The sequence below is a fragment of the Myotis yumanensis genome, unplaced genomic scaffold (genome assembly GCF_028538775.1).
Source record: "Myotis yumanensis isolate MYYU_CA2020_CCGP unplaced genomic scaffold, mMyoYum1.0.hap1 SCAF_1, whole genome shotgun sequence".
Taxonomy (NCBI): Eukaryota; Metazoa; Chordata; class Mammalia; order Chiroptera; family Vespertilionidae; genus Myotis; species Myotis yumanensis.
Genome location: NW_027223752.1, coordinates 7,273,970 through 7,300,853, shown reverse-complemented (window position 1 = coordinate 7,300,853; position 26,884 = coordinate 7,273,970). Strand labels below are relative to the sequence as shown.

The following is a 26,884-nucleotide window of genomic DNA, read 5'->3' as shown; positions in this document are numbered from 1 at the left end:
GTCAAGAAACTAACTCAAGATCTGGAATTCATGCCCTGACCGGTTTGGCTCAATGGATAGAGCGTTGGCCTGCGGACTCAAGGGTCCCCAGGTTCGATTCCGGTCAGGGGCATGTACCTTGGTTGCGGGCACATCCCCAGTGCGGGGTGTGCAAGAGGCAGCTGATCGATGTTTCTAACTCTCTATCCCTCTCCCTTCCTCTCTGTAAAAAATCAATAAAATATATATTTTTTTAAAAAGATGTGGAAGTCACGGTGGAAAGGGAGGAGAGAGGGCGGGAAAGACATTGAACAAGCATGAAATAGCGATGATTCGTGTCAAACCAGCATGGGACCGAAAGTGAGCTGGCCTGTGAGCCGATTTTCTCGTGTGGATTTCTCCCGAGCAATGGGCGGGCACCCTAGAGGCCCGTCTGGCGGAGCGCAACTGCTGCTCTTCCGGGGAGCAGAGGCGCTGTGCTCCGAGACTCGCTGGCCAGCACCTACGGACGGGAGGAAGGACTGGGGCAGAGGCCGAGTCCCAGCCCGGGGCCACGTGCCCTAGATTTCCCAGAGCTGCTCTGATTTCCAGGGCTCGGCCCTGCTCAACTGTGAGGTGTCTGCTGAGTTGGGGTTCCATAACTTAGTCTTGCGAAAAGGGTCGATTTTAAGCCGCTGTAGTTTTCTACAAATCTGATTCCCAATACAAGGGAGAAATTTTTTTTTTTAGCTCCTATCCTTAACTTGGCTCCAACTCCACAGTCATCTTAAAGTGAACTTGGAAGTGAGTGCCTCAGCATTCCCCACAGTACTAGTGGCCCAGGGAGCTGGGCCCACAGCTTACACTTCTGCATCCCTGCAGCTCCAGCTAGGCACATAGCCCGGCCCTGTGCAGCTGGAGATGCCTGAGGCTAGCAGCTCTGTCATCTACAAACATGGGGAGCACGAGAGCTCAGACTTGGCTGCAAACTGCAGTGTTGAGACCACCACACCATACCTCGCCCCATGCAGGATCTCCTGCGTCCTCTGCCTCTATCCACACTTCTGGAATGACCAGTTTCAGTTGGACCACAGCTAGCCTTAGATCCCAGGGTGGCCACTGCCCCTGAGCTGTGGGCAGGTGGGTGCATCTGCAAGGTTCCACCACAGTGGGTGGGGCAGCTGACCCCATCAGTTCACCCAAGATTGCCCCCTGAGCACATGCTCTGGTCTAGGCCCTGTGGGAGATGCTGTGCACAGACCAAGTCTCCACATGGGTGGCTGTACCAGTACATGAACACCTGCTGGATGCAGGAGCTCGTGGTAAAGTAAGAAGTTCAGTAGCTGTCACTAAGGTCGGTCCCAGGTGCTGCAGGTCAGCCAGGACAAAGGCTGAGGGCACTCACAGGGGAGGAGCAGGGGACCTCTATGTTCAGAGGCCCTCTGGGCCCTGGCTTCTCAGTGTGGTCCATGGGCTGTCTGCCTCTGCATCTCCTGGGAGCTAGTCAGAAATGCTGGACTGGATGTTTGTGCCCCCCGCCCCCAAATCCATATGTTAAAGTCCTAACCCCCAATGGGATTAGGTTACGTGAGGTCACGAGGGTGGAGGCCCATGATGGGACTGGTGCATTGTAAGGGGATGAAGAGACCAGAGCTCTCTCTCCCCACCATGTGAGGACACAGCAAGAAGGTGGCTGTCCACAAGCCAGGAAGAGAGCCCTCACCTGACCATGCTGGCCCCTTGCTCTTGACCTTTCAGCCTCCAGAAATAAATTTCTGTGTCAACCCCCGCCCGCCGCCCCCACATCTGTGGAATTTGGTTACAGCAGCCTGAGCTGGCTGAGACACCATCTCTGCCCCAGATCTGCCGAAGCAGAATCTGCATCCTAACAAGAGCCCCAGGTGCAAGTCTGAGAAACTCCGCTGTAGAGACCACCTCACCACCTCTCTACTATACCAGTGGGGAAACTGCAACTAACCCAGGCTTTAGCCTAAGGGATTTGCCCACAATCCCCCATGCTGAGCAAATGGTATGGGGAGAATGTGAGCCCAGGTGTCCTGTAACCCAGCCAGTAACACTGGAGGCCAGGAGAGCTGCTGGAGCAAGGGATCCCCACAGTGACATGAAGGTCAGGTCCAGACATCTTGGGTTTCAGTCAACACTCAAGTTCAAGGGAGAAGAGTCAGGAACTTCTGTATGGGTGGCACTAAGCCAGCTCCGGGTGAGCATGGTCAGCTGGCTTGGGCAGAGCACATCCTGCCAACCTGCCGGAGGGGGAGCCCGGCACTTGGCAGTAATGAGGAATGTGATTAGGCAGAGAGAGATGGGCCAAGACGAGAAGAAGGGGAGCCAAGAAGCCCATTTGCCATAATGAACTGGGCTGGACCAGAGGAGTCCAGAATCCCAACACTCATCACGCGGCTAAGCTTAAGGAATCATTGTAGGACTGAAAGTAGCTTCAAGGTTATGTGTTCCAGCTCCTCCTCAGACTTGGTTCTCTGAGACCCCAGACCTGTGGTCACGCTCCAGGGATGGGAGCACCTACCCAGGATGCTGCCACTCTGGCCCAAAACCTACCCCTAACCTTGAACATGCTGGTTGCTTTAACCCAGCAATTGAGTCTGGGACCCAAGCTTAAGGAAATAAGCCCCCAATATGGAAACCACTATATATGCAAATAGATGTCTTACAGAGGAATCTATACTAATAATAGACAAATATGTAAATTGATCGTCCCTCCACAACACCCACAGCCAATCAGGAGTGAGTATACAAATTAACCCGACAAAGATGGCAGGCCTGTGGGCAGCACACGCACGCGCAGGCGCCGAGCAGCTGGGGGTGGGGCGGGAGAGCAGGCGGCTTGGGGGGCTTGGCAGAGCGGGAGAGCAGACAGAGAGCGGGCAGCTTGGGGGGCTTGGCAGAGCAGGAGAGAGGGCGGAGAGCGGGAGGGAGGGCGTTGTGGGATCTCCTAGACACTAGAGCAAAGTGAGCCTGGAGCAAGTTACTGTTGCGGGTGGGGGATGGAGGGAGAGCAAAGGTGAGAGACATAAGTAAAGTCCGTGTGTCGAGGAAAAATTAAAAGATATCCTGCAACTTCTAGGAAATCTCCACCAATGGAGCAAAGTAAAAAAAAAAAAAAAGACATCTATTATTCTGTGAGCACCAAACCAAACTGGATTGGGGTCTTAGACAATTCGCTCATATAATTGCAAAGACAGACAGAAACTCCCAGATTGGAGAGGGCTCCCCTGAGGCTCCCAGATTGGAAAGGGTGCAGTTTGGGCTAAGGGACCCACCCCCTGTGCATGAATTTCATGCACCGGGCCCCTAATGTACAATAATGTGGACCGGGCATAGATTTCCCAGAGCTGCTAGCCTCATGCATCTCCAGCTGCACAGATGTTTGGAGATGGTAACAAGAAACACCTCAGACCCTTGACTGGAGAATAGTTCTCTGGAAAAGACATTCTCTGAGCACATGGTTCCTGCAAGGATGCTCATAACAGGGGCGGGGACACAGAGACTCCCACCCTGTCAGCCAGATCAGGGCAATTAGTCCCAACAATCAACAGGGTGACAGAAGTCACAGCCAGATCTATGCATAGCAGGGGTCCGACAGGTCGTAAATACTTTTGGCTTTGTGGGCCATGTGGTCTCTGTTGCAACTACTCAATTCCGTCTCTGTAGCATAAAAGCAGCCACAGGCGATACATAAACGAATGAGTGTGACTGTGTTCCAATAAAACTTTATTTATAAAAATAGGTGGTGGGCCAGATTTAGCCCCAGGCTGTTGTTTGCTGACCTCTGACCTCCCTCTTTAGATCAATTACTTTTAAATAGGAAAGGAGGGCATCCTAAACATCCAACTTAGGGAAACTGTTTAGTAAGCTAAACCATGTGGAATTGACTCATTCGATCCATATTCATCGACGGCTTGCTATGTCAGACACTGCTCTGAGCCAGCGATGAGGCAAGGAGCCGGTCAGCACGCTGGGTCAAAGGGACTTAACGAAAATCCTGCAGGCATTTGTGATAACAAGGAAAACCCTTACAATGCTCTGAGAAAGCAACATATAAAATAATGTTAATGTATAAAAATAAGACTGAACAATGTTTTCTCAAAAACCCCACACACGGGGGAAAGAAAATATCAAAAATTACTAAGTTTACCTTTGGCTAGTTCCACCAACTCTTCCCTCATTTCCCTCCTTTTTTCCCCCATATAATCACGTATTGCTTTTACAACAAAACAGGGCTTTCTATCGTATTTTAAAGGGGAAGCATGACTCGGTTTTAAGCTGAGATCTGTGTCCCTCCTGCTTCCACCTTCAATTAGCTTCCAGTCAGAAAAAGCCCAATGGCTGGCTGGGCCCTCCAGGTTCCTGCGCTGGCCAGGGAGGGCCAGGCGTTCAGCACCTGGGACAGCGCCCAGCACACTGGGCAGGGAGCCACCCAGCTGGGAGGAGCCAGTGCCTGTCCCCTCCCTTCCTCCTGCAGAGTCCAGGTGAGGCTCTCACAACACCTGCCAGAGGGAACAACTGAAGCAGGAAAGAGCTGTTCCTGAAGCCTGGCTGGTGCAAATGGAGCAGGGCCCAGTGACCGGGCAGGGGGCAGAGGCAGTCGGATTGCTGGTAAGAAGCGAGTAGAAACAAACACTGCACATCCCTCTACCCGTATTATTAGCCTGGGAGAGACTTGAAACATGCCAGTACCAGTCACAGCAACCTATGCTTCGAATTGCTTCTCCCCCAGCATTTTCAGACCATGTCAGCTGGCCTCAGGCCCAGGAGAAAATCTGATATTTGTAACAAACTCTTCAATCAGATGGCGTCCGTGGTGAGCAATTTCTTATGTGTTCGGTTTTTAAGGCTAGAAGCAGGGAGGGCACCTTCAAGGGACAGGGCCCTCGGCAGGGGCTGGGGAATCCGGAGATCATGTGGCCAAGAGATTCCAACTCCACAGCTCTTTCCGGTGCTTTCTTTCATTCATCCCGTATTTTCCCAAACTTAAGTGTTCTAGTATTTTTCTAAAATACCACTGTGTCCACTTCTTTTTGTTTTTCTTTGTTAACCCTCACCCAAGGATATTTTTCCATTGATTTTTAGGGAGAGTAGAAGAGAGAGGGAAAGACAGAGAAACATCGATGTGAGAGAAGCACATTGACTAGTTGCCTCCTACCCGAGCCCCGACCAGGGCCCGGGCCAGGGAGGAGCCTGCAACCAAGGAATGTGCCCTTGACTGGATTTGAACCCAGGACCCTTTGGTCCACAAGCCGACGCTCTATCCACTGAGTCAAACCGGCGAGGGCTGTCCACTCCTTTATGGATAACTTTTCTCTCTATTTTTGTAAAAAGAGTTTCTTTGTTTAAAAAAAAAAAGTGTGATTAAAAAAAAAACACTTTTTTTTTTTTTTAGAAACTATTTTCTGTCAACCTTATTTCTTCGGTTGGTGGTGGTTCCCACCTACTGGGTGGCCTGAGCGGTGGGGCTGCGTCCAGCGCCCAGTCAGCAATGGACTGAGCGCTCCAGCCTCAGGAGGAAGCTGCTGAACCGGCACAGGGGAAGTGACTTTTTTATCTGAAAGAGTACATCTGCTGCTGAGTGAATGCAGACTGGTGCAGCCACTGTGGAAAACAGGATGGAGTTGCCCAAAAGTTAAATAAGGAACCACAGTTTGACCCAGCAATCCCACTTCTGGAAATATATCCTAAGAGTCCCAAAACTCAATTAGAAAGACTATATACACCCCTATGTTCATAGCAGCACAATTTACAATATTTAAGATCTGGAAACAGCCCAAGTGCCCATCAGTAGATAAGTGGATAAAAATGCCATGGTACATTTATACCACGGAATACTTGGCAGCAGTAAAAAAGCAGAATTTCTTACCCTTTGTAGCAGCATGGATTGATCTGGAGAGTATTATGCTAAGTGAAATAAGCCAGTCAGAGAAACACAAATATCACATAATCTCATGTATATGTGGAATCTAATGAACAAAATAGATCCAGAGACATGGATGCATGGAACAGACTAACACATCTCAGAGACAAGGGGGAGGGGGAGATTAGCTTAAAGAACTTACATGCATATATGCATAGCCCGTGGAAACATACAATAGTGCAGTGAAGGCCTGGGTGAGGCAGGGATTGGGGGGAGGGGGGCAACGGGAGGGAAAGGGGGGCCTCTGTAATACTGTCAACAATAAAAAATGAATAAATAAAAAAAGAAAGAAAGAAAAAGAGTACATCTGTCTGTGCACTAACTCTCCGACCTGTGAAGTACTTTAAGCAAGATGCCTTCAGATGCCTGGCCCTGGAGGCGCTGTCTCACCTCCCTCCACCCCGGCCACCTGCACAGGCCTCTGCTAACACACGCCTGCTTGGGGGCTGCACCTGTCCGGGGCAGCCTTCAGGTGGGACCTTTGGGTGCAGGTGCTGCAGGCTGGAGCCCTTCAGGCTGGGACACTGACATTCTGCGCCTTCTTCTTTCAAAGTCCAGTTAAACCCTAGCGGCTGTGTGCCTTCTTCATACCAGGGCAGTACTTCTCAGATCCTGAGTACAAACCCTCCTGACTGTGTCTAGCCCACAGTCAGTCCGTGCTCTTCCTCACCCCTCCATGAATCCTCCTCAGCCCTGATCCCGGCACCCTCCTCACAAGCCTCCCACAGCTCCCCTCTGCTAATCCAAACCAAGACCCACAGCACTGACAGCCTCTTCCTGGGCCTGTCCCACTGCCCGGAGCCCATGGCCCAGTCAAGGTGAGCCGGTCACTAGTCCCTGCCCACATTTCATATTACCACTTCCTGTACTGTACACTCGGCATGACTGCCTTCCTCCCTCATTCATTCACTCAGGCAACCAAGATTTGTTGCATGCCTGCTATATGCCAGGCACTGTTCTAGAAGCTAGAAGTCAGCAACAAACAAAACAGACAAAACTCCCTGCCTTGGAGGATCGTATGTTCTCACTGGTGTCTCGGTGCACAGATTCGTGCACATTGAAAGGAAGTTAATTAGAAGAAATATTTTAATATCACTATTCGCCCTTTCTCTATAATAGAAGTGTCAACCAAACTCACACTAGATAATGACAGATCAAAACACACGCGTGTGATTGGCGACAGCGAGAGCTTTATATGTATCATGCATGTGCGAGTCAACTTAGCCTTTGATGGATATAAAATAAACTTGCTTATTTAGACCCGCTTTCTGATGTAGCTAAACTTTTTCCAGCCCAGTGAAGCACCCCAAATTCTCTTTCAGGTAATTGTCAGCAACACAGCAGTAAATATCAACACGAAGCAGATTATTATTGTAGATCACGCAGGGAGAACAAAGGGTAAAATATTTAACTGTAGCAGTGTTTGACTATATTCTGTGCAGTGAGAAAACCTGAAGTCATTTTCAAGGTCCACCATTTCTTACTTCTTTTCAGTCTGGTCAAGTTTCTAAACTTTCTAAATCTCCATTTTCCAGCTAATGAAAAGAAAATAGGATTCCACCGAGTCTTCTATCTACCTACTCCAGGATCAAATGAGATGAAGCATGTGAAAACACTTCACAAACATTTGGTTAAAGTGTAAAATGTTTACATCTGGCTATAAAGCAAGTCATGTTCCTGGGCTGAAGAAACTCTAAGGAGGTTAGTCGCTAGGGAGAGGAAGCTGGGCGCTACTATGCGACGTCATTACCTGGTGCCCACAGCGACCATTTCTGGGCTGCGCTGGGCTGTGGGCCGCATTTTGCACCATGGAGTCTTGGCAGCATTGGCTGTGATTTGGTGAGGTGTCACTCCAGGGTGGTGGCAGGGCCTGTGTCCCACTTGGGGGAAACCAACTGTTGGTTTGTCAACGCCAGGTCCGTGGTGCCGTTTATTTTTAAAAGGCCAGTGTGCATCATGACAGCTCCTGTGTTGAGCGTCTGCTCCCTGGTGGTCAGTGCACATCATGGCTACAGGTTGGGTGGGCACTTAGCCTTTTATATATATCAGCGGTTCTCAACCTGTGGGTCGCGACCCCTTTGGGGTCGAACGACCCTTTCACAGGGGTCGCCTAAGACCATCGGAAAACACATATATAATTACATATTGTTTTTGTGATTTATCACTATGCTTTAATTATGTCCAATTTGTAACAATGAAATTGGGGGTCACCACAACACGAGGAACTGTATTAAAGGGTTGCGGCATTAGGAAGGTTGAGAACCACTGATATATATAGATGGAAGGAGACAGGCAAATAAATGAACATGTAAAACCAGGTGATGATAAGTGCAAAGGAGACTACTGAATGCCAGGGGGCAGCTGGCATGGTGGTCAAGGATGGCCTCCCTGGAGAAGTGGCATTTGAGTAGAACCCTGCAGGAGGGAGGGCATGAGCCTCCAGCAGAACACTGGGAGAAAAACATTCCAGGCAAAAGGAGCAGCAAGTGCAAAGGCCCTGAGGCTGGAATGTGCTGGTGTGTTCTAGGAAAGGCAAGGAAGCTAGTGGGGATGAGAAGATCATGTAGGCCTAGTGGGCCACAACAGAAACACTGGCTTTCACTGTGAGTAAGACCTGAGCCTGAGGGCTCTGAGCAGACGGGCAACACATTGGGCATACACTGTCACAGACCACTCTGGCCTCCAGTTGTTGAGAACAAACTGCAAGGGGCATAGGGGGGAAGAGACACCAGATAGAACGCCTCTACAATGATACCAGTGGGAGGCCTTAGCAGCTTAATCCAGACTCATGGCCGGATCTCCTGGCAGGTTGGGTTTAGGGGTACAGAAAGAGCGGAGACAGGGTGATTCTGATGGTTCTGGCCCGAACGACTAGAAGGGATAGGGTTGCCCTTATTAGGTTGGTGAAGGCGACAGGAGCAGCAGGCTGTGTGCAGGATGGGAGTGGAGATCACTACCCTGTGGGACTGATGGTGAGCAGCCTTTAAGCCCCAAAAGGAACACAGTCTCCTCGAAGAAGCCTTCCTCACAGCAAGCTGAAAGCACTCCCTGCCTCTGAATGCTGGCCCCTCCCTGCCTCCCTCCCTCTCTTGCCCGCATTCACATTCACACACACACACACACACACACACACACACTCATCTGTATCAGTTATCTGTATCACACGTTAATTCCCTTGAGGCTCATTCATTTTACATTATCTGGAAGCATTTGCACATAGTAGCTGTTCAATAAATATTGTTGGTGCTATGCTGTACAGAATGGCACCGATGATGTTTTAATAGTCTAACAACTCAAAATTGTTTTTCAAAACATCCAAAAATTATGCTTAGCACTGATTAAAAACTAGTGGTATTTAATCCATCTGAAGCATCCTAGCTGGAGGTGTGGACCTGCCCCCAGCCATTAAAATCGCCATGGCAGGCTCTCCGAGGCAAGGCCAGGAGAAGAAGACGGACTTACCTTGCCGGCCCTCACATCCCAGGCTTTGACCTCAGAGCTGAAGCCCCCACACACAAAAAGGTTGTGGTCTTTCGGATGAAATTTCAAGGTAGTGACTCTGAAGTTACTCTGACCGCTGAATACCTGGGTTCCTACAACACAAAAAAGAGAAGAGAAAAAAATACTCAGATCACAAAATAAGTATCTTTAAGACAAAGATGCCACCTGGGATGAAGCTACAGGCCAACACTGCCCACCTGGGCCCGAGGCGGCCAGGGAAGACTTCCTGGAAACACAACAGCGGCGGCAGCAACTCTGGCCTCACTCTCGGCCACCGGGCCCTGATTAGCGGGACCCCCTCCCCGGGGCTACACTAGTGGCTGGATCCTTGAACGCCGCCTTCTATGTGCTCTGACCCACTTTACAACAGAAACACCCCACACTGGGAAGGCTGAGCAACATGGCCAAGCTGCACAGCTCACACAGTAGAGTCGTTACCTGGGGTCTGCAAGTCTGATGGAAACCAGGGGCCTCCAGAGTGGTCTTTGTAGGACCAGCCATCTTACAATCACAACCTTAATCACCCACGAAGGGTTTGTACTGAGCCTGGAGTGGGGGTGGCAGGAGACTCTGGTGACAGAGGAGAGTGTGACATCACATTGGCCCAAACTCCCGATGTGCAGGTGGTGTGGACCCTCAGAGTCCCACCGGTTCTGCAGGACTCGAGTCCGTCCGTGTCCTTATGTATCTGCCATCAGACGGTCGTCAAGCACTTACATGCCTTGTGCAAGTGTCCGTGTGCCCTGAGCTGGTCTGGGGGGCTCCAGGCCAGCACTCCTCCGTCTTCACAGTCGCATCTTGCACCCGAGCACTGGCTGTAGTTCTCATGTGTCCAATTCAACCCCCAAAAGCGCAGTGAGGAACCCGGCTGGCGTGGGGGCCGCTCTCAACACTGAGAGTCTGAGGGCTGCCTCTGTGCGTGTCCCCAGGCCCCGGCCACCACACCAGGTCACGCCAACCTGGCGGCTTCCTATAGAGAAGCCGACAAGGGCTCTCCTGGCCCACAAGGGACACGCCTGACTGCCACTGGCCCATGGGAAGTCCCCCAGTGGACTGAGGCAACGGGCAGTGAGGGGCACAAGAAGCTGGTGGCCAAGAACACCGACCTCTCCCGTGTCACTTCCTCTTATAGAAAGCACTTCCTGAAGGCTGCCCTGCTTCGTGTTCAGGACCCTACACACCTGGTGGAATGTCCCACCACATCACCAGGGAAGGACACGAGAGCCACTGACCAGTACCCTGACCTGAATGGATCTCGGGACTGTCTGACCACATGCCCCATCAGTGAGAAGCCGGGAACTCACACCACCAACCTCTGCACGCTTATTCATTAGTGATACAATGTGCTCTGTACCAATATGCTCTGAACATTACAACAAATACCAAAAATAGACTATTTTAAAGGATGAGACAAGGAGAAAATAACCAGTATTTTTAAATATATCAACATGCCATTTACGAAGAGGATCAACAAACTGCTCTGAAATCATTAATAAGTCCTAATATTTTCAGTAAGAATGACAGGACTGACTATATTTCCCTTTTTTTCAATGCAAGGAACTTTTTTGTCAGTCGGTGATTTGAAAGTAGCCCGGTTCCAGCCTCTGTTTATCCCCTGAAGTCTGTCCGAGCCACAAAGCCCCTTCCAGAAGCGTGTGGACGGGGGTGGGGGTGGGGGGAGATGCTCACCCTCGGCCCGCTTCCACCCAGCTCTGCGAGCAGTGTGCGGACATGTCGCTCTAAAAGTCCCCTCCGCCGGTGTCAAATACTGGCTCCTGCAACTTAACAACCCCATTCAAAATCCATTGAAATTCTCATTGCAAGTATTTTAAAGCTGATTAGAAAAATGCTGTTCCCATGTTAAGGGTGCAGGTATTAGAGTTTTTAATAGGTGACACTTTGCATCGAGTTTGGCAACGAAAATTACAGAACGATGGGAACAATTAAAAACATGTTTTCCTAACGTTCTTTTGGCAGAACAAATTTTTTCGAAAGCAGTTTCCCTCGTTCTCTGCTAAAGCCTCACCTTCGCCTTAATGAATAAGTGTGTTGACTTTTTCCTAATATCTTCCAGAGGCCGACAATTGGCAGCCACTTGTCATCAGAGAAAATTCTGGAAACACTTGACCTTTTACAAATGAAGACTATGCCTCTTTAAGCCTAACAAGCCCCTTGACTATTCTGCAACAAAATGCAATGTGCAAAGGTGCTCATGGCCATCCCGGGTCATCTCGGCCTGTCACTGGTACCAGTGTGGGACCGCACACAGCAGCCCAGTTGCCGCCCTCCCCGCCCGCCCCCACCCCCCCTACCCCCAGGGGCGGCAGAGGTGAACACAGCGCCCTGCCTGGCGGGATGCTGAAAAGCCGTGTGACACTGGAATCAGAAGCAGCGCTCTGTGGGCGATGGACAATGCCTGACACCTGTTTCTGAATTACAAGAGGACGAAGCAGGACTGACGTGGGCAAAGGCTGGGAAGAGATTCGCCAGCATGAAGTGGCTTTAAATTGCACTCATGTCTTTGTAACCCTGCTTTCTAAAAATGAGGGATTCTAGAAAGACATGGGGAGATGAGCAGACTTGGGGTGGGCGAGTGCTCCATCCCTGTAATTAGGGAAGCAGCAATTAATTAATCTGGTTGGAAACCTGGTATTCCTCGAGCTGATTCTTTTCCTTCCTGAAGCCCGTCTGGAACCCAAGAGGGTAGTCAGGACCCAATCATGATGTCCTCAGTTAGCAAGTCCCCATCCCGGGGAGGAGGAGCAGGCGGGCACCTCCCTTCCGTCTCCACTCCCCTGTCCATCCGGGACTGGGGGCAGCACCACAGAACATCCAGGTCGGGCCTCTGGCCTGCAGCACAGGTCTGAAGACACTGGCTCCTGCCTGGTGGCCGGGGACCCCACTGAGGGCTGAGGGCAGGCCCCAGTCACGTCCTCTGGGTGGAACAGGAGCTCTCAGACGCCAGGGCAGCCTGCACCCCACCAAGAAGGCCCCCGCAGGCTGAGTCTTTTCTCCTGACGGAGACGACGATGCCTACTGCCGACTTCTTGCTCGACTGGGATTCACTGCCAATCCCGAGTCCAAAAGGAAAAACAAGCTCGTCTGCCTGGAGAAAAATGTCTCCCTCTTTCTTGGAGCACAGCACAGAACATATGCTCGTTTCAGAAATGGCAGTGAACTCGCCTAGGTTTTCAAAAAGTGCAGTGACACAGTCTTGCCAACAATGGGGAGGAGATGGGAGGGAAAGTGAGAGCTGAGTTGCTAAAAGATGATGATTGAGCTTTTGGTGGTTAAAAAAAAAAAATATTTCTGAATATGTTACTCTTCCTCAACCCTCTAAGGAGATTGAGAGAGTCTATGTCTTTTCAGAACTAAAATTTTCCAGTTAGAAGACAAGCTAGAGTTTATATATTTTCCCTAGTCCCACTTACCGTATAACAACTAAGCCTTTACTATATTGCTTTGTTTAAAAAATTCAAAACTAAAAGATTTTTTAATTGTTAAAGACTAAGATACCCAATGGGAAAGACTAAGGGGGAATTTCTGTTTGGTGAGGCAGCCTCGGACAAGACGAGGCTCGGAAACCAGGCTCCCAGCCGCCTCGTCGGCATGTTCTCGGCAGCGGGAGGCGGTCAGCAGAGCAGCTGAGCATCCCAGGGGCCCGGTCTCACCCCAGCTCTGCCCCTTCCAGTGGAGGGGCCCCGGGCATGCCCCCTGGCCACGGGGTCGCACGCACGCCCTCAGGAACACAAGGCTATCAGCGGGCACACGCAGCAGGTACACAATGCACTCCACATGGCAAGGCAGACAGCAAACTACAAAAGGGAGCTATTGCCGTTTGAGGAAACTGAACCTGAATGACTGAATTCATCCTTGGTTACATTAAAAGCTGGAACTGAGGGATGCAGAAACCTTGAGAGGTGGATGACTTGGAGTTTTTGTTGCGAGGCCATGAGAACATAATGCTGCGGGCTGGCCTGTGCGTCTAGCTAAGGAGATATGGATAGAGGCTGGTTGAACAGGAACCGCGGCCTCGCTGGGGGTGAAGGTCCTTGCCTGCGGCGCTGTAGCTCCTAGGACCTTTCATAAACGGAGCAGACTGCTTATCAGGCCTCTCCTGGTGCGCTCCGTGAAGCACACAGTTAGCTGCTATGTAACCTTTAACCTTGAGATCATCTCGCTTGTCTACATGTTTGTTAAAGAAAATTCTATTACTCACTGTATGCTGCTTATAGGAAACTGAGTTTTAAAATATGTAATCCACTAACACAGACTGTATTGATCTTGTTATAATGAAATCAACCAATATAAGTGTTGATCCTCTTGGAGTTAGGAAAAATCACTTCTTTTCCTTCCTCAATCAATAATGACACAAATATACTAAAAATTGTCAGCAAAAACATGTTTAAAACAGAATGCAGGAACTCGATCCGTTCTCTTGACACTGTTATTACTGCTAATGCTTCCATCACTAATATTGCTTTGAGAAGGCAGCTGGTAACACTGGCCAGCTAACTCCTTGAAGTTGTCCCTCTTCCTCTCTCAGGTGCAAACAGCGAGGTCGCCAGAGGCGACCACCCACACGCGGCCGGGGCGACACTGCCTGTCCACCCTGCACCTACCCTGGGCCACCCAATCAACACACAGGGCTCCAGGTTTGCAAGGGTGAGGGTCTTCCTCTCAGCCCAGAGCAGATGAAATCCAAGAATGGTCCCCAAGAAAGAGAAGGGAGGTCCGTGCCCCCTTCTCCAGGAGATGGCCCGTTATCTCTGGGCCTGCCTGGGGCGGGCACCTGTCCCGCCACAACCCTATGTGGCCGGTGTACTTAACGCATTTCCCAGCTCGGGAGACGGAAGCTCGGCGAGGCGCAGCTTCCTCCAGGGCCACAGGAGTCCGCCGTGCTGGATGGAGGCTGGACCTGCCTACCAGGGCCCAGCTCTCCGCACCCCGCCGTGCCTGCCTGCGAGCTGTGCGTGACCCTACCTTGTGCTTAGCTCTTTGTGCACATCCAGAGACTCGGGACCACGTAGGGAAGACGTTGACAAGGGAAAGCTGATGTTGTCAGCTCCTGGTGATTGAGCCTGTGCTCCCAGCCAGGCGGCATATGACTCATTTTGCTAAAATCAATATCGTTACACTCATCCTCTGGGAAGTATTCAGCCAGCTGTAAATTTAACCATCCTGACTCAAAGCTAACGAGAAAAGGAGATTACTAACTTTCAAATCAGACTCTCTGAATCAAAAACAGAGGCCATCTTGGCACGCGGGGCAGACTGGGAAGGGTACGGGCGAGAGCCCCACCGGCCTGAACCTTCCCTCTGGATCAGCCGCCAACCATCTCAGACCCATGGGCTCCTCCACGTAAAATCGGGATGATAAAACTCGCCTCACGAGGCTGCTGTGAGAGTAATGCAGGTAAGACAGCAAGCCCCGGCAGCTGAGAGGCCCCATGGGCAGCGGTGGCGGCGGCAACAACCCAGTAACAGAAGTGAGAGTGATTGTGGCCATGATTTCGTTCTATCAAGTTGAGCCACTGGTCTTCATGATCTGAACAAGACCAAATTTCCCAAGTATCTTTTTTAAAAGGACTTTTCAACTTGCAAACAAGGTATGTCCCAAAGGTTTTCCCTAAGTTGATTTCCTGGGACTCAGAAATCACCCCTGGAAAGCAAACATGGCATGACCACATTGAGGCTCCAGGATTCTCCAACAGAGGTCATCTTACCTACCAGGGGTGCCAAACGGCCCCCGGTCGCAATTACACACAGAGATAAGCATCTCCACTGCGCAGTCGTGGTAAAGTGGTAATGAATGAGCCAGGGCTGTGGACGAAAAGCCGCTTCCCCTGATCCAGACGCGGGCATGCGCAGAGCTAGAAGCTAACAAGACGGGGTGGTGAGATGTGGCAAGGCCTCTGGACACTTTCCAAGTGTGAGGTGCGGCCGGCAAGTGTTTCGCTGGAGTTTAATTACATCCAACTTAATATTCATGACCAGAGTCAGCCTCTCACTGCAAAGCTGTGTGGAAAGAGTGGAAAACAAGGGTCAGAGAACAACTGTGTGCGTGGGAGTGGGGATGGGGCTGAAGAGGGTGCAGCCTTGGAGCACAGACACGTATACGAGAGGCTGGCAGGGGCTTCAGTGAAGGGATGAGCTTAGAAGTGGGGTCCCAGATGCAGGGAGTGGAGGGGAGGCAGAAGTGCCTGTGTGGCCCTGCCTGCATCAGTGGGCGGGAGGGAGGGCATCAGGGTGGGAGGGCAGCAGTTCAGACCTCGCTGGGCCACGAGCCCCTCGGAGCCTCGGGTCTGGACCTGGTAGTGAAACCCCTAGGACCCAAGGAGTGGACACACACACCTCGCCTGCGCCATCGGGAGCTCGGCACCACAGGAGGCCCACGTCCAGCTCCTGCTTGTTGGGTACGTGCCTCCTGGTCCCCACAAGCCCCTGAAGGACGCCTCACCGAGCCCCTCTGAGATGTGCCGGGGGGACACTCGATCGTGGTGCTCAAAAGCTGAGAATGGAGGAGCCCGGGCCCCTCTTGCGGCCCAGGGGCCGGCCCCCTCTGAAGGCTTAGTCCAATGAGGCGCCCCCCTCCCCCCCGCCCTGCCGCAGCCCCTTCTCTGAAGCCCCGTGAGCCCTGGCGCTCTTTGCCAGGGTTCTAATTTGGATGCTGCTCATCCTTCCTACGTCAAGTGTTCTAAAACTGTCAGGGCTAACATTTCTCCTGCTGGAGCGGCGGCTGTCGATAGCCGCGGAAGCGTCCTTCAGCCGCTCACTTAATCAGAGGGATCAGCCAAGATCCGTCTGGGCACGCCTTCCACCCAGAAGCCCCGAGGTCCCCTCTGCAGGTGGCGAGCCAGCTGCCCGGTGAGCACCAAGTGGGCTCCCCGAATCGGCTTGAGCAAACAGTTTGTCCAGAGCAGGAAAACAGATGTGGCGAGGGCACGCCGCTCCCCAGGGTCAACAGGCAAAGCCTCCACAGTCACACAGCTGGAGCTGGAGCTGGAGCTGGAGCTGGAGCTGGAGCTGGAGGCCCACCAGTCTGCTGGTGGCATGGCTCCAAGCACCTCATCAAACACTCTAAGCCTCTGAGTCTGGGTCAATGAAATGGGGGTAAAAACACTCCCCTCCCAGGCTCGTGTGGAGATGAAATGTGGAATAAGCAAAGGGTCTGGCATCCATTCACTCATTTCAGCGTGGCCTGGCCCCGGTGTCCTTGCGGCGTCTCTGTGGTGGGGCCCAATCATGATGCAAGAACGAGGGGGGCACGGGAAGACCCTTCCAGGAAACCAAGAGAAATGATCATTTATGGGTCCAGACCAGTGGGCCACTCATTTCCATGCGCCATAACGCCCTCCCCACCCAGAGGAGCAGGAGCCAGCCAAGGGCTGAGGACAGCAAAGTTGCACGCAGTGGGGTCCAGTGCAGAGGACACCCTCCCCATGCAAAGGGCACATGCCGTCCCATCACGAGAAGGAAGCTGCTACCCCACCAACGGGCCATGTAGTCATGGAAAAGCGAGACTCGGGAGAGAAGCTGGGACTTCCTCCCGGCCTGCCCCGTCCACACAGGGAACCCGCAGGAACAAGTCGCTGTCTCCTACCATCTGAAAAGCCTCACGGGGCAGTGACGGAGGGAGGGAAGGGGCACCCTTTGCTGAGTGCCCACCATGCGCTGGGCATTCTGCAGAAAGCCCTGCACACCTCACCTCAGCTCTCCCTCAACAGCCCGCCAGCCAGGCTGTCAGCCCCTCCCTCAGACGCAGAAACAAGGCAAAGGGACCCGCCGAGGACACTCGGCCGCCTCTGCACCCCACCCACGCTCTGGCACACGTGTGCCCCCAGCGCTGGGAAGGGTATCCCAGACGGGCTGGCGCACAGTGGTAGAGCTGACGGTGGCACAGGAAGAGCAGGGGGTCTGCCTAGCCAGGGCATGGGCTCCAGGGGGAGGACTGTCTCCTTCACCTCAGAGGCCACTCCAACCAGGCTGGGGCGACTCGGGGGCTGGTCTGTGCTAGAAGCCACACCCCGCCTGGACCTGAGCGAGCCCGCCAAGGACGGGGAGGAGACGGGCTGATGTGGCGTGCAGGACGCTGACTCATAAAGCAGGCGACGTGTGGGTCCTGGTGGAACTGGCCGGCGTTCCCTGAAGCTGCCTCAGCCTAATGCACCAGAGACGTTTTGTTAGGAAGATTACAGACTGAAACGAGAGCATCAAAAATAATTAATCTGTGAGCGGATTTTATTTAAGTGTTGATTCATGGTTGCTCTATAAGCCAGTGGCCCGTCAGAACTATAAATTAACGAGATAAAATGTGGCTGGACCTCCATATTTCAGGCCGGGTATTGACGTTTTAGAATCCACAGATTTTTAACGGTATTGATTGAGGACACCAGGATAAATGGTCTTGGCGCCAAATTCCCATTAACGACAATGGGCACCGAGTGACTAATTCCCGGAGCACTGCGGAGAGGACGCCCTGCGTTGCCTTCTCCTGGCAGGGAGTTCTAATTAGATTGAAATGAAAAAGCCAAATCACCAAGGGCAGAGCAAGTGAGGAGGGAGAGCACTCAGTGACGAGAAAGGGCAGGACATGGGACCAGGCCGAGAGCCAGAGGCGCTGCAAACACCCACCTGACTCGGCTGAAGAGAGCACCAGCACAACCCGAGTCAGGGGATGGGTGCAAACAGGGCGGAGCACCCACCCCACCCTGACGGCCCCTGGTGTTTGACTGCCCGGCAAGGGCCAGACTCAGCTCTGTCTCATCCACCAGCCCTGGCTCCATGGTGGACCACAAAGACCACCAAGACAGGCCTCAGCCCCAAGAGCTCTCGCCAGGGAGACGGACATGAAAACCAACAACCCCCTCAGCCAGAGAGGCCCCATCTAGGGGCTGAAACCCACACCCCTCATCCCTACCCGCCCCCCCCAAGGGACAAAGGACATCCAACATGCTCACCACTGTAGCCCAGCACAGGTCTTGTTCACAGTAGGTGCTCAATAAGCGCTGAATGAAGGAAAGTGGTCCTTTAACCCAGCGGGTTCGTGCCGTGCCCCGAAGAGGGGGTGCATGGAAAAGTCCCCATCACCTCCCAGACTAGATGGCAACGCTCTGAGGGCAGGGCCATGCCCTCCCTCTGCCTCTGGGCACACCACAGCTAGCGGGGCACACGGGGCGGGGCCAGACAGCTTCCCTCCAGCCACAGCTCCACCAACAAGGGCCAGGCATCTGCCTCCCCTCCTCGGGCCCCAGACACACCCAACCAGCTGCCGCTACCAGGAAACCTGCCCAGAGTGCTCCAGACTCAGCGGCAGCCTCCTACCGCCACCTGCTGTGACAGTGCCTGACTTATCAGGCAGGAGGACTGAAAGTCTATAAATTTCAGAACCACCCCCCCGACTCACACACGCATACACACACACACACACACACACACACACACACTCACACACACCAACAGTGTCTGTTTATCTGTTTAACATCTGTTAATTGAGAAGATAGAGCTTGACAAAGGGCCACTAGGAATCCAATAATGTTATCAAATAAACTTGTATTGGATTAACCCGGCATCACCAGGCTATGAAAAGCATCACCTCACTCCCCAGGCGGGGCGGGTGGGCAGCGGCGCCCATGGTCCTTAGCGACCCTGCAGTGAGGAGCAGCGCCTGAGGAATGTGCATCCCACCGACCTGAACTTCATGACACTCAGGCTCCATTTCTGCACCCAGATTCAGACCCCCCAGCTCCCTACACCCCACATTTCCACTCATGCCAGACAGTTCATGCTCCTGTGACCACTCTGTCCTTGCTGTTCTGTCTGCTAGAACCCACTTTTCCTCCCACTCAACCACGTTCCTGCACCCTGATTCTCTGCCCCTGATTCCTGCCTCAGCTCAGGTTCCTCTTCCCCCAAGAAGTCCTCCTTGATCTTCCAGGCTAGACATTCTCATAGCTCCTGTGTCTCACTGCCTCACTGTGGCCTGGGTTCTCTCTGCACTGCTGTGTCTCCCAGCAGCCAGGAGCTTGTCCAGGGTGGGTCCTGGGTCTTGTTTACCCCTCTCTCCGATACTGAGCATGGCTTATTGGACGCACAGGCCACAGAGTGCAAGGTCAGGTGGAAGGCTCGGAGCCTGGCAGGCCTGCATGCACCCTGACTCTACCTCCTGCCTCGTGCCTCTGGATCAGGGTGTGAAAAAAGGATTCTGGTGGCAGCAGCCTCTAAGGGTGAGTGGGGCCTAAATGAGGCCCATGTGTAAGTCCTGGCATGCAGTGGGTCCTCGGTGACAGTACCTGCTGCTGTCATCACTGACCCAATCGGCGCCGTCACCAAGTGGCCCTCCTCAGCCCTGTGGCTCCTGGTGAGACCACAGACGGTCAGGGAGACACTCTGCTGAGAAGAGCCACGCCGTCCATGTGGCCCTGCGGAAAGGGCACAGGCTCTGCAGTTGCACAGACAGGGCTCAAGTCCCCATATGACACCCACCAGCGGGAGGCCCTGAGCAAGCTCCTCATCCCGTTAGCCTGTTTCCTCACCTATGAAATGGAGAAATAATCGAGGGCAGCAGCCGAGGCGCAGAGCGACATGTCATGGGCACAGGCCCAGCTGCTGACATGACCGCCGGTCACGTGACCACCCTTCCCTGAGCGCATGGGGCTGTCAGAAGCGCTGCAAGGCTGCCCCTCTGCAACCTGGGCACGAGGACACTCAAGGGGGTACAAACCCCACAATTGCCCCCTAACCACAACTGCTTGCCCTCCCTGTACCTCCTCCAAGCTCCTGGGGAGAAGCTGGGTGTCCAACCCCAAAGTTACTATCCCGACTTGCTGGGCCCCAGGAGAGGCACAGACCCCAGCACCACCACTGCTGGGCCAGGCAGGCGGGGACTGCCCGAGAGTTCAAGGGACCCCAGGGCCTTCCCTCTTGGCTCTGGCAGTGATGCCCAGCAGAAGAGTGACCCAGAAGCCCAGGGAGGAGAAGGCAGCACCCCGGGGGGCGGGGCAGAGGTCTGAGCCCAGCTCCGCACTCCCTGGCCTGACCTCACCTGAAAACCACGGCAGGAGGTCGGGCTGTGGCTGGAGTGGGGGCTAACAGTGCCGGCTGCGCAGCAGGGCTGATGACGAAGTTCCCTCGCTGACTTCTGTCTCCTTCTCGCCCTGCTTGTCAAGAGCCCCCTTCAGATTTGCCCAGCCCGGCTCCCTCTCGCCCAAATGCCTTTTCAGCGCGGGCATTAAAGCAGAACTCGTACGCAGACTCGCCCTACGCGCTGGAATCATTCCTTACAGCTTTCAACGATAATGAATTGACAGGAATTCTAAACTGATTCCGACCAAAGGACACGGTGATAAAGCTGAATCTATTTCAGGACAAATTACATGTCAGAAGTTGATTAAAAAGCCACCTCTTTATCCAGCCCACAGCTTGGGGCTGAGACAACCTTGGGGCTCTGTCCTCCAGGCGGGCTGGCACAGGCCCGACCCAACCTCCAAGGAGAGGCCTGGTTCCAGTCCCGGGCCCACCTCCCACAGCCCCAACACCAGCCACAGACCCGGGGAGGGGCTTCCCAGGGGAAAGCTGGCTCCAATACCAGAAGGGATGCCGTGGGTCACAACAGAGAAACGCACCTGTTTCAAGGTCTGTGAGGTGCAGAGCGCAGTCGAAGCCACCGCTGAGGATGCGCTGGCCGCAGGGAGACCACCGAGCAGCCCGCACCGCCTCACTGTGCAGAGAGTAGGTCTGCAGGCATCTCCCCGAGTCCACCGCGTTCCACACCTGCAGGCAAGCACAGAGCAGACGTCAGAAATGGGCCCTGCCTGCCCTAGCCGGTTTGGCTCTGTGGAGAGAGCGTTGGCCTGCAGACTGAAGGTACTCGGGTTCGATTCTGGTCAAGGACACATGCCAGGGTTGCGAGCTCAATCCCCAGTAGGGAGCATGTAGGAAGCAGCGGATTAATGATTCTCCCTCATCATTCATGTTTCTATCTCCCTCTCCCTTCCTCTCTGAAATCAATCAATATATATAAAAGGCTAATATGCTAAGTGTCCCTCCTACTGTCCAACTTGTCGCTATGATGCGCACTGACCACCAGGGGGCAGACGCTCAACGCAGGAGCTGCCAAGCTGCAGTGACTTGGCAGTGGCGGTTCTTGAGTGACACACCCCGAAACCAGAGAGGAGGGAGCCCGATTCCTCGCAGGGCCGCCATTCCACCTTCAGCCATGGGTTATGTTGTTACTGGGGAAATGTCAGCCCCGAATCTGGTTTACTGCACACTTGCATTTGTGTTCCACGCCCTGTACAACAGCAACTTTGCAGAGTGCCCTCTCGCACTCCGGGACCCCTCGGGGAATGTCAGAGAGCCAGTTTCAGCCCAATTCCCGCAGGCCAGGCCAAGGGATCCCACCTGCCAGAGGGACCCCACTCACTCCACAGACAATGGGGAAAGACCACAGGAGGTTGGCTCCAGGGCGTGCCCGGCCCAGTCCCGCCTGCCAGCCACCTTCTAATTACTTTCCTTTCAATGTGCATGAATCCGTGCACCAGGTCACTAGTAAAAATATATTTTTTTTAAATTATTTTAAAAAAAGAAATGGGCCCTGGCCAGGGAGAAGGGTCTTGCAGTGGAACCAGATTCCCTTCAGTTTACCATCAAACCAGATCTGGAGGCTAAACTTCTCCTGTATAAAGGTAAAGGCTTGGGGCTGGTGAGTTGAGAGGAAGCTTTTCCCAAAAACTTTCTGGGGTTCAGGAAGCCCACAAGAAAACAGTATGCCCCACGTTCTGCTGCTCAGCTACACACATTCCCCGTTCTGCGCAGGCTCGCCTGCATCTCTGGCACCTCTCCTCCGAGACGGGCCTCTCTCAGCCCTGTAGGGGACGCTGCACCAGGCCAGCCTCTCTTCACGGTCCTGCTTTAAGAACAAGAGCCAAACAAGAGCCTGTCACACCTGTGCTTACACGTCTGCCCGCGGGAGAGAAGGCACTGTCCCCATTCCCACCCAGGCTTTCCGTGGGGGAGTGAGGCCCGTGGCAGAAAGCCCCCGGTGCACTTGCTGACTTCTGGCATACGCTACTGAGCCCTCAATATAAACTGTTCGTTCCAAGAGCCAGGGCCACAGGGTACATTGAGGGCCTGTGTTCAGCTGTCATCAGCTTGCCCAGGAAACTCCACCCGCCGCCACGGAGTCAGGAGAAAGGGCAGGCGTGCAGCCAACCCAGGGCCTGGCCTCACCTACCACCACGTGCAGCTCCAAGGACTGAACACAGGAAGCAGGAAGAGCCCCTGCAGATCCCTGCAGCTGGCACGCGGGCGTCGGGCCAAAGGCCTCCCATGCCGCTGGCCCTCGGGGCCGTGGTCTCCTCCTCCAGGAAGCGGGGATAAGACGAGCCCCACTCCGGGCAGTGGGGACCCTGCGGGCAGACAGCAGAGCCGCAGTGCTGGCGGCCTTGCTTCCTGGGCTGGCAGGCACGCAGTCCTAGCAGCAGGGCTCCTGGACACTCAGCAACACCCAGGAACCCACGCACACCCACAAACCTGACCCTACAGAGAACCTCCCCTTTCACGACGAGAAAATTCATCCTGAAGCTTCAAAAGCACGTTTCCTGGGCTTGGAGGTCCAAGCGTAAGAAAACAAGAGGCTGAGAGCAGCCTTCCCAGAATGTTAAGAGAGTTCAGTCCCTTCTTCCCCCTAGGGAGCCAGGACCGGGCCTCAAACCGAAGAATCCCGAATAGCAGCATTGACATTCAGCAACATGGACAGGAACCCCGGGAGAAAGAGTCAGGGCTTTCAAAGTGGAGTGGATTCATGGTAGAAGGGCAGAGTCCAGGCAACTGCTGTTTGTTTTTCAATACTATGTACAAGTCTGACTTTAACAGAAAAAAAAAAAAATAAAGTAAAATTAATGAACTAAGATCCAAAGGCTAAACAGAAATATATATATACATAGAGAGAGAGAGAGAGAGTACACAGGCCACACTGCTTATACATAGTAGGGTGCCATCTAAGTTTTAAAAACACACAAAACGCCACCTCATACCCATTAGGATGGCTACTCTAAAAAAACAAACAAACAAAAAATAAGCGTTGGTGAAGTGGGGAGAATCTGGACCCTTGTGAACTGTTGGTGGGAAGGTAAAATGGTCCAGCCTCGATGGAAAACAGCATGGCAGTACCTCAAAATATAAACACAGTTACCACAGGCTCCAACCATCCCTCTCGTGTGCCCAGAGGAACTGGAACCAGGGTCTCCCAGGGGTGTGCGCACACAAATGGTCATAGTCACACTGTTCACCACGGCCAAAAGTGGACGCAGCCAAGGGTCCACCGACAGACGCACGGATAAACAAGAGGGGTCCATCCATACCGAGGAGTATTACTCAGCCATAAAAAGGAAGGAGATTCTTTCACAGGCTCCAGCATGGATGAACCCTGAGGACATTGTGCTAAGTGAACTAAGCCAGTCACAAAAGACAAACAGTGTATGATTCCACTTCTCTGGAGTAGTAAAAACCACACAGGTGGACGATAGAAGGGTGGTTGCCAGTGGCTGGGGGAGGGGGGAGGGGGGAGGGGACGGGGAACTAGCTGTTTAGTGGAGACATTGTCGGTTTTGCAGGATGAAAAAATTCTGGAAATTGATGGCGGGACGGTTGAAGAATAACATGCATTTTCTTTTTTCTTTCTTTCTTTTTTTTTTTTTTGTTAATCCTCACCCAGGATATTTTTCCATAGACTTTTAGGGAGAGTGGAAGAGAGAGGGAAAGACAGAGAGAAACACATCGACTGATTGCCTCCTGCACAAGCCCCAACCAGGGCCCAGGCCGAGGAGGAGCCTACAACCAAGGACATGCCCTTGACCGGAATTGAACCCAGGACCCTTTGAGCCAAAGACCGACACTCTATCCACTGAGCCAAACTGGCTAGGGCTCATGCATGTTCTTAACACACTGAACCATACACCTAAATATGGTTAAGGTGCTAAACTTTATGTCAGCTGTATTTCCACACAATTTTAAAAACACACATGAAGCAAAACTCTATCCTGTTTATTTGTGCATTTGCAGTAAGACTATAAAATATGCATGGATACAGTGGTCATTCCTGATAATGGAGGGAGAGGGGCCGGGTCGGGGGCAGGGAGCTATGAACACTACGCTGTCCTTCCCTAAAGAGAGGCAGAGAGAGAGAATATGAATCTGCTCTGAAGCAAATATGCCCAAATGTTGCAATCTATTAGACTCCTTCACTTATGCATTCATTCAGCAAACACTTCCTGAGTACCTATTAGCCAGGCATTGTTCAGCAGTAAACAAGGAAGACAAAGCCCCTGCCGTAGAGAATTTGCATTCTGGTGGGGTAGACAAGACACTGAACAAGATGAACCAGCGGGATCTATGTAGTGTTTAAGGTGGTGGTGATGCCTGGCATTCTAAGTAAGCGGGAAAGGAGGCGGGGCTGGAACGATAGCCGGGCAGGGCCTCTCGGAGGAGGTCACTTGAGGAAGGAAGCTACACGAACCTGGCGCAAGAAAGCTCCAGAGGGGCAGCCAGAGTGCAGGGAGGAGAGCGAGGAACCAGGAAGACGCGAGAAGCGTCTGTGATCACCCAGGGCAAGAGGAGGATGGCTTGGCCCAGTTGGAAACAGGGGAGAAGTGGCCTTGCTTGGAAGGTAGAACCAACCTTGGCTCGGAGGTGCGGCAGGAGGGCACGAGAAAAGTCCAGGACAGTCCTTGGTTCTGGCCCGAGCACCCAGAGGAAAGAGGTGGCAGGGGTGTGTCTGATGAGAGGAATGGCAACTCTGGGGAGGACCAGGAGCTCAGTTTTGAATGACAGAGAGGGAGCGGGCAGCTGGATGCGTGAGTGTGAGGTCCAGGGTGGAGGCTGAGCTTTGGGGGCCCCTGTCACTGACGCCGTTTCAGTCACGCACTGGAATAAATGTAGACAGAGCAGGGAGGAGGCCCAGTGTTCACAGGCAGGGGCTCGAGGAGGCTAAGGAGAAGCCACAGGAGGAGTCTGAGAAGGAGAGGCCTGTGAGGCGGGAGAAGCAGCAGGAGACGGTGATCCCTCCCGGAAGCCAGGGGAAGAGACAGCGCTGGGTCCCATGCTGCTGGCACGGTGGTCAGAGGAGATCTGGACCGGACCGTGGATTTTACCACCTGAGTCGTGAGTACCAGGTGTCTGCAACGTCACTTTCTAGACTTTTTATTATGTTTAAAATATTTCATAATGCCGAAACCGGTTTGGCTCAGTGGATAGAGCATCGGCCTGCGGACTGAAAGGTCCCAGGTTCGATTCCGGTCAAGGGCATGTACCTGGGTTGTGGGCACATTCCCAGTAGGAGATGTGCAGGAGGCAGCTGATCGATGTTTCTCTCTCATCGATGTTTCTAACTCTCTATCTCTCTCCCTTCCACTCTGTAAAAAATCAATAAAATATATTTTTTAAAAAATATTTCATAATGTATAATGTTAATGGAGAGGAAGAAGAGGAGGAAGAGAAGGGCAAATAGGAAGAGAGAGGAGGGATGAAGGAAGGAGAAGAAAGAGGAAGAAGAAAAGAAAGCAAAGGGATGGGAGGAGGGAGGGAAAAGGAAGAGAGAGGTAAGGAGAGGGGAGGGGAGGGATGGGAGCAGAGGAGGAGCGGAGGAGGAAGGGGAGGAGGAGGATGGATGGATCATGGTCATAATCAAAGAGAGAAGAAACCACTGTGGCACCAGGACCAAAAGCCACAAACCAGACAGTTTGAGTTCCCGGCCAGGGGGCCTCTGGAACCCACGAAGGAAACGTGTTTAAGGAAACCCATCCGTCTGCAACTACCTGATAACTCCTCTCTGAAGTGAAAAACGCACGCTTGGGCCTCCTGGCTGATACACACGCGACAACAGTGCCGGGATCAATGCAGACCAGGCAGCCACTCCTCGAAGCTACCCAGAGTGAAGGCGCGAAGAAGCCTTGCTAATCGTTCTCCCTAATTGAATTTAATGTTTACTGTCAGGTTTTAAAGATTAATTCCCAAACAGCACAGCAGCCTGACGTGTGCGCCTTTTTTCAATTAGGTAATTAGAGATCCCAATCTGCCTTGGCGGAATTAAGAAGCCAAGTCTTCCGTCGAATGTTCCGAGGTGACTTGACGTGTTAACCGGAGACATTCTGTGTCCAACAGAAGTCAGATTTGGAAAGGACACGACAAGGCAACGGCAGTGCTGGCTCGTCCCACATTCACTGCCGTCTCCGTGTCCTGGTTACTGAGACGTGGCCCCACCAGGAGTTCTCGCCAGTCTCTTCAGGCCTATTTTTAGCCACAGGTCACATTCTTCCTGCCTACCTGCTTGCTTTTTGTTTTTTATTATTTTTAAAAAATGCAATCTCTTCCTAAAATATTCAAATTATACAGAAGTGCAAATAACAAAATGCCGTAAGAATGAACTATGAGCCCTGACCGGTTTGGCTCAGTGGACAGAGCGTCGGCCTGCAGACTGAAG

The 26,884-nt window shown here is 52.8% G+C and overlaps 1 protein-coding gene across 4 annotated transcripts in view; it reads right to left on the bottom strand.

Moving 5' to 3' along the window:
- The window catches only part of LOC139001445 (WD repeat-containing protein 25-like), a 138,404-nt gene that overhangs the window by 39,177 nt on the left and 72,343 nt on the right, over window positions 1–26,884 (bottom strand). For all 4 annotated transcript variants that reach the window (XM_070403038.1, XM_070403039.1, XM_070403036.1 and 1 more), the window contains 2 exons: window positions 21,030–21,177; window positions 9,368–9,498 (listed from right to left, as the gene is read on the bottom strand). In XM_070403038.1, coding sequence (XP_070259139.1) covers window positions 9,368–9,498; window positions 21,030–21,177 — 279 coding nt within the window. The remainder of the gene's footprint in view (window positions 1–9,367; window positions 9,499–21,029; window positions 21,178–26,884) is intronic.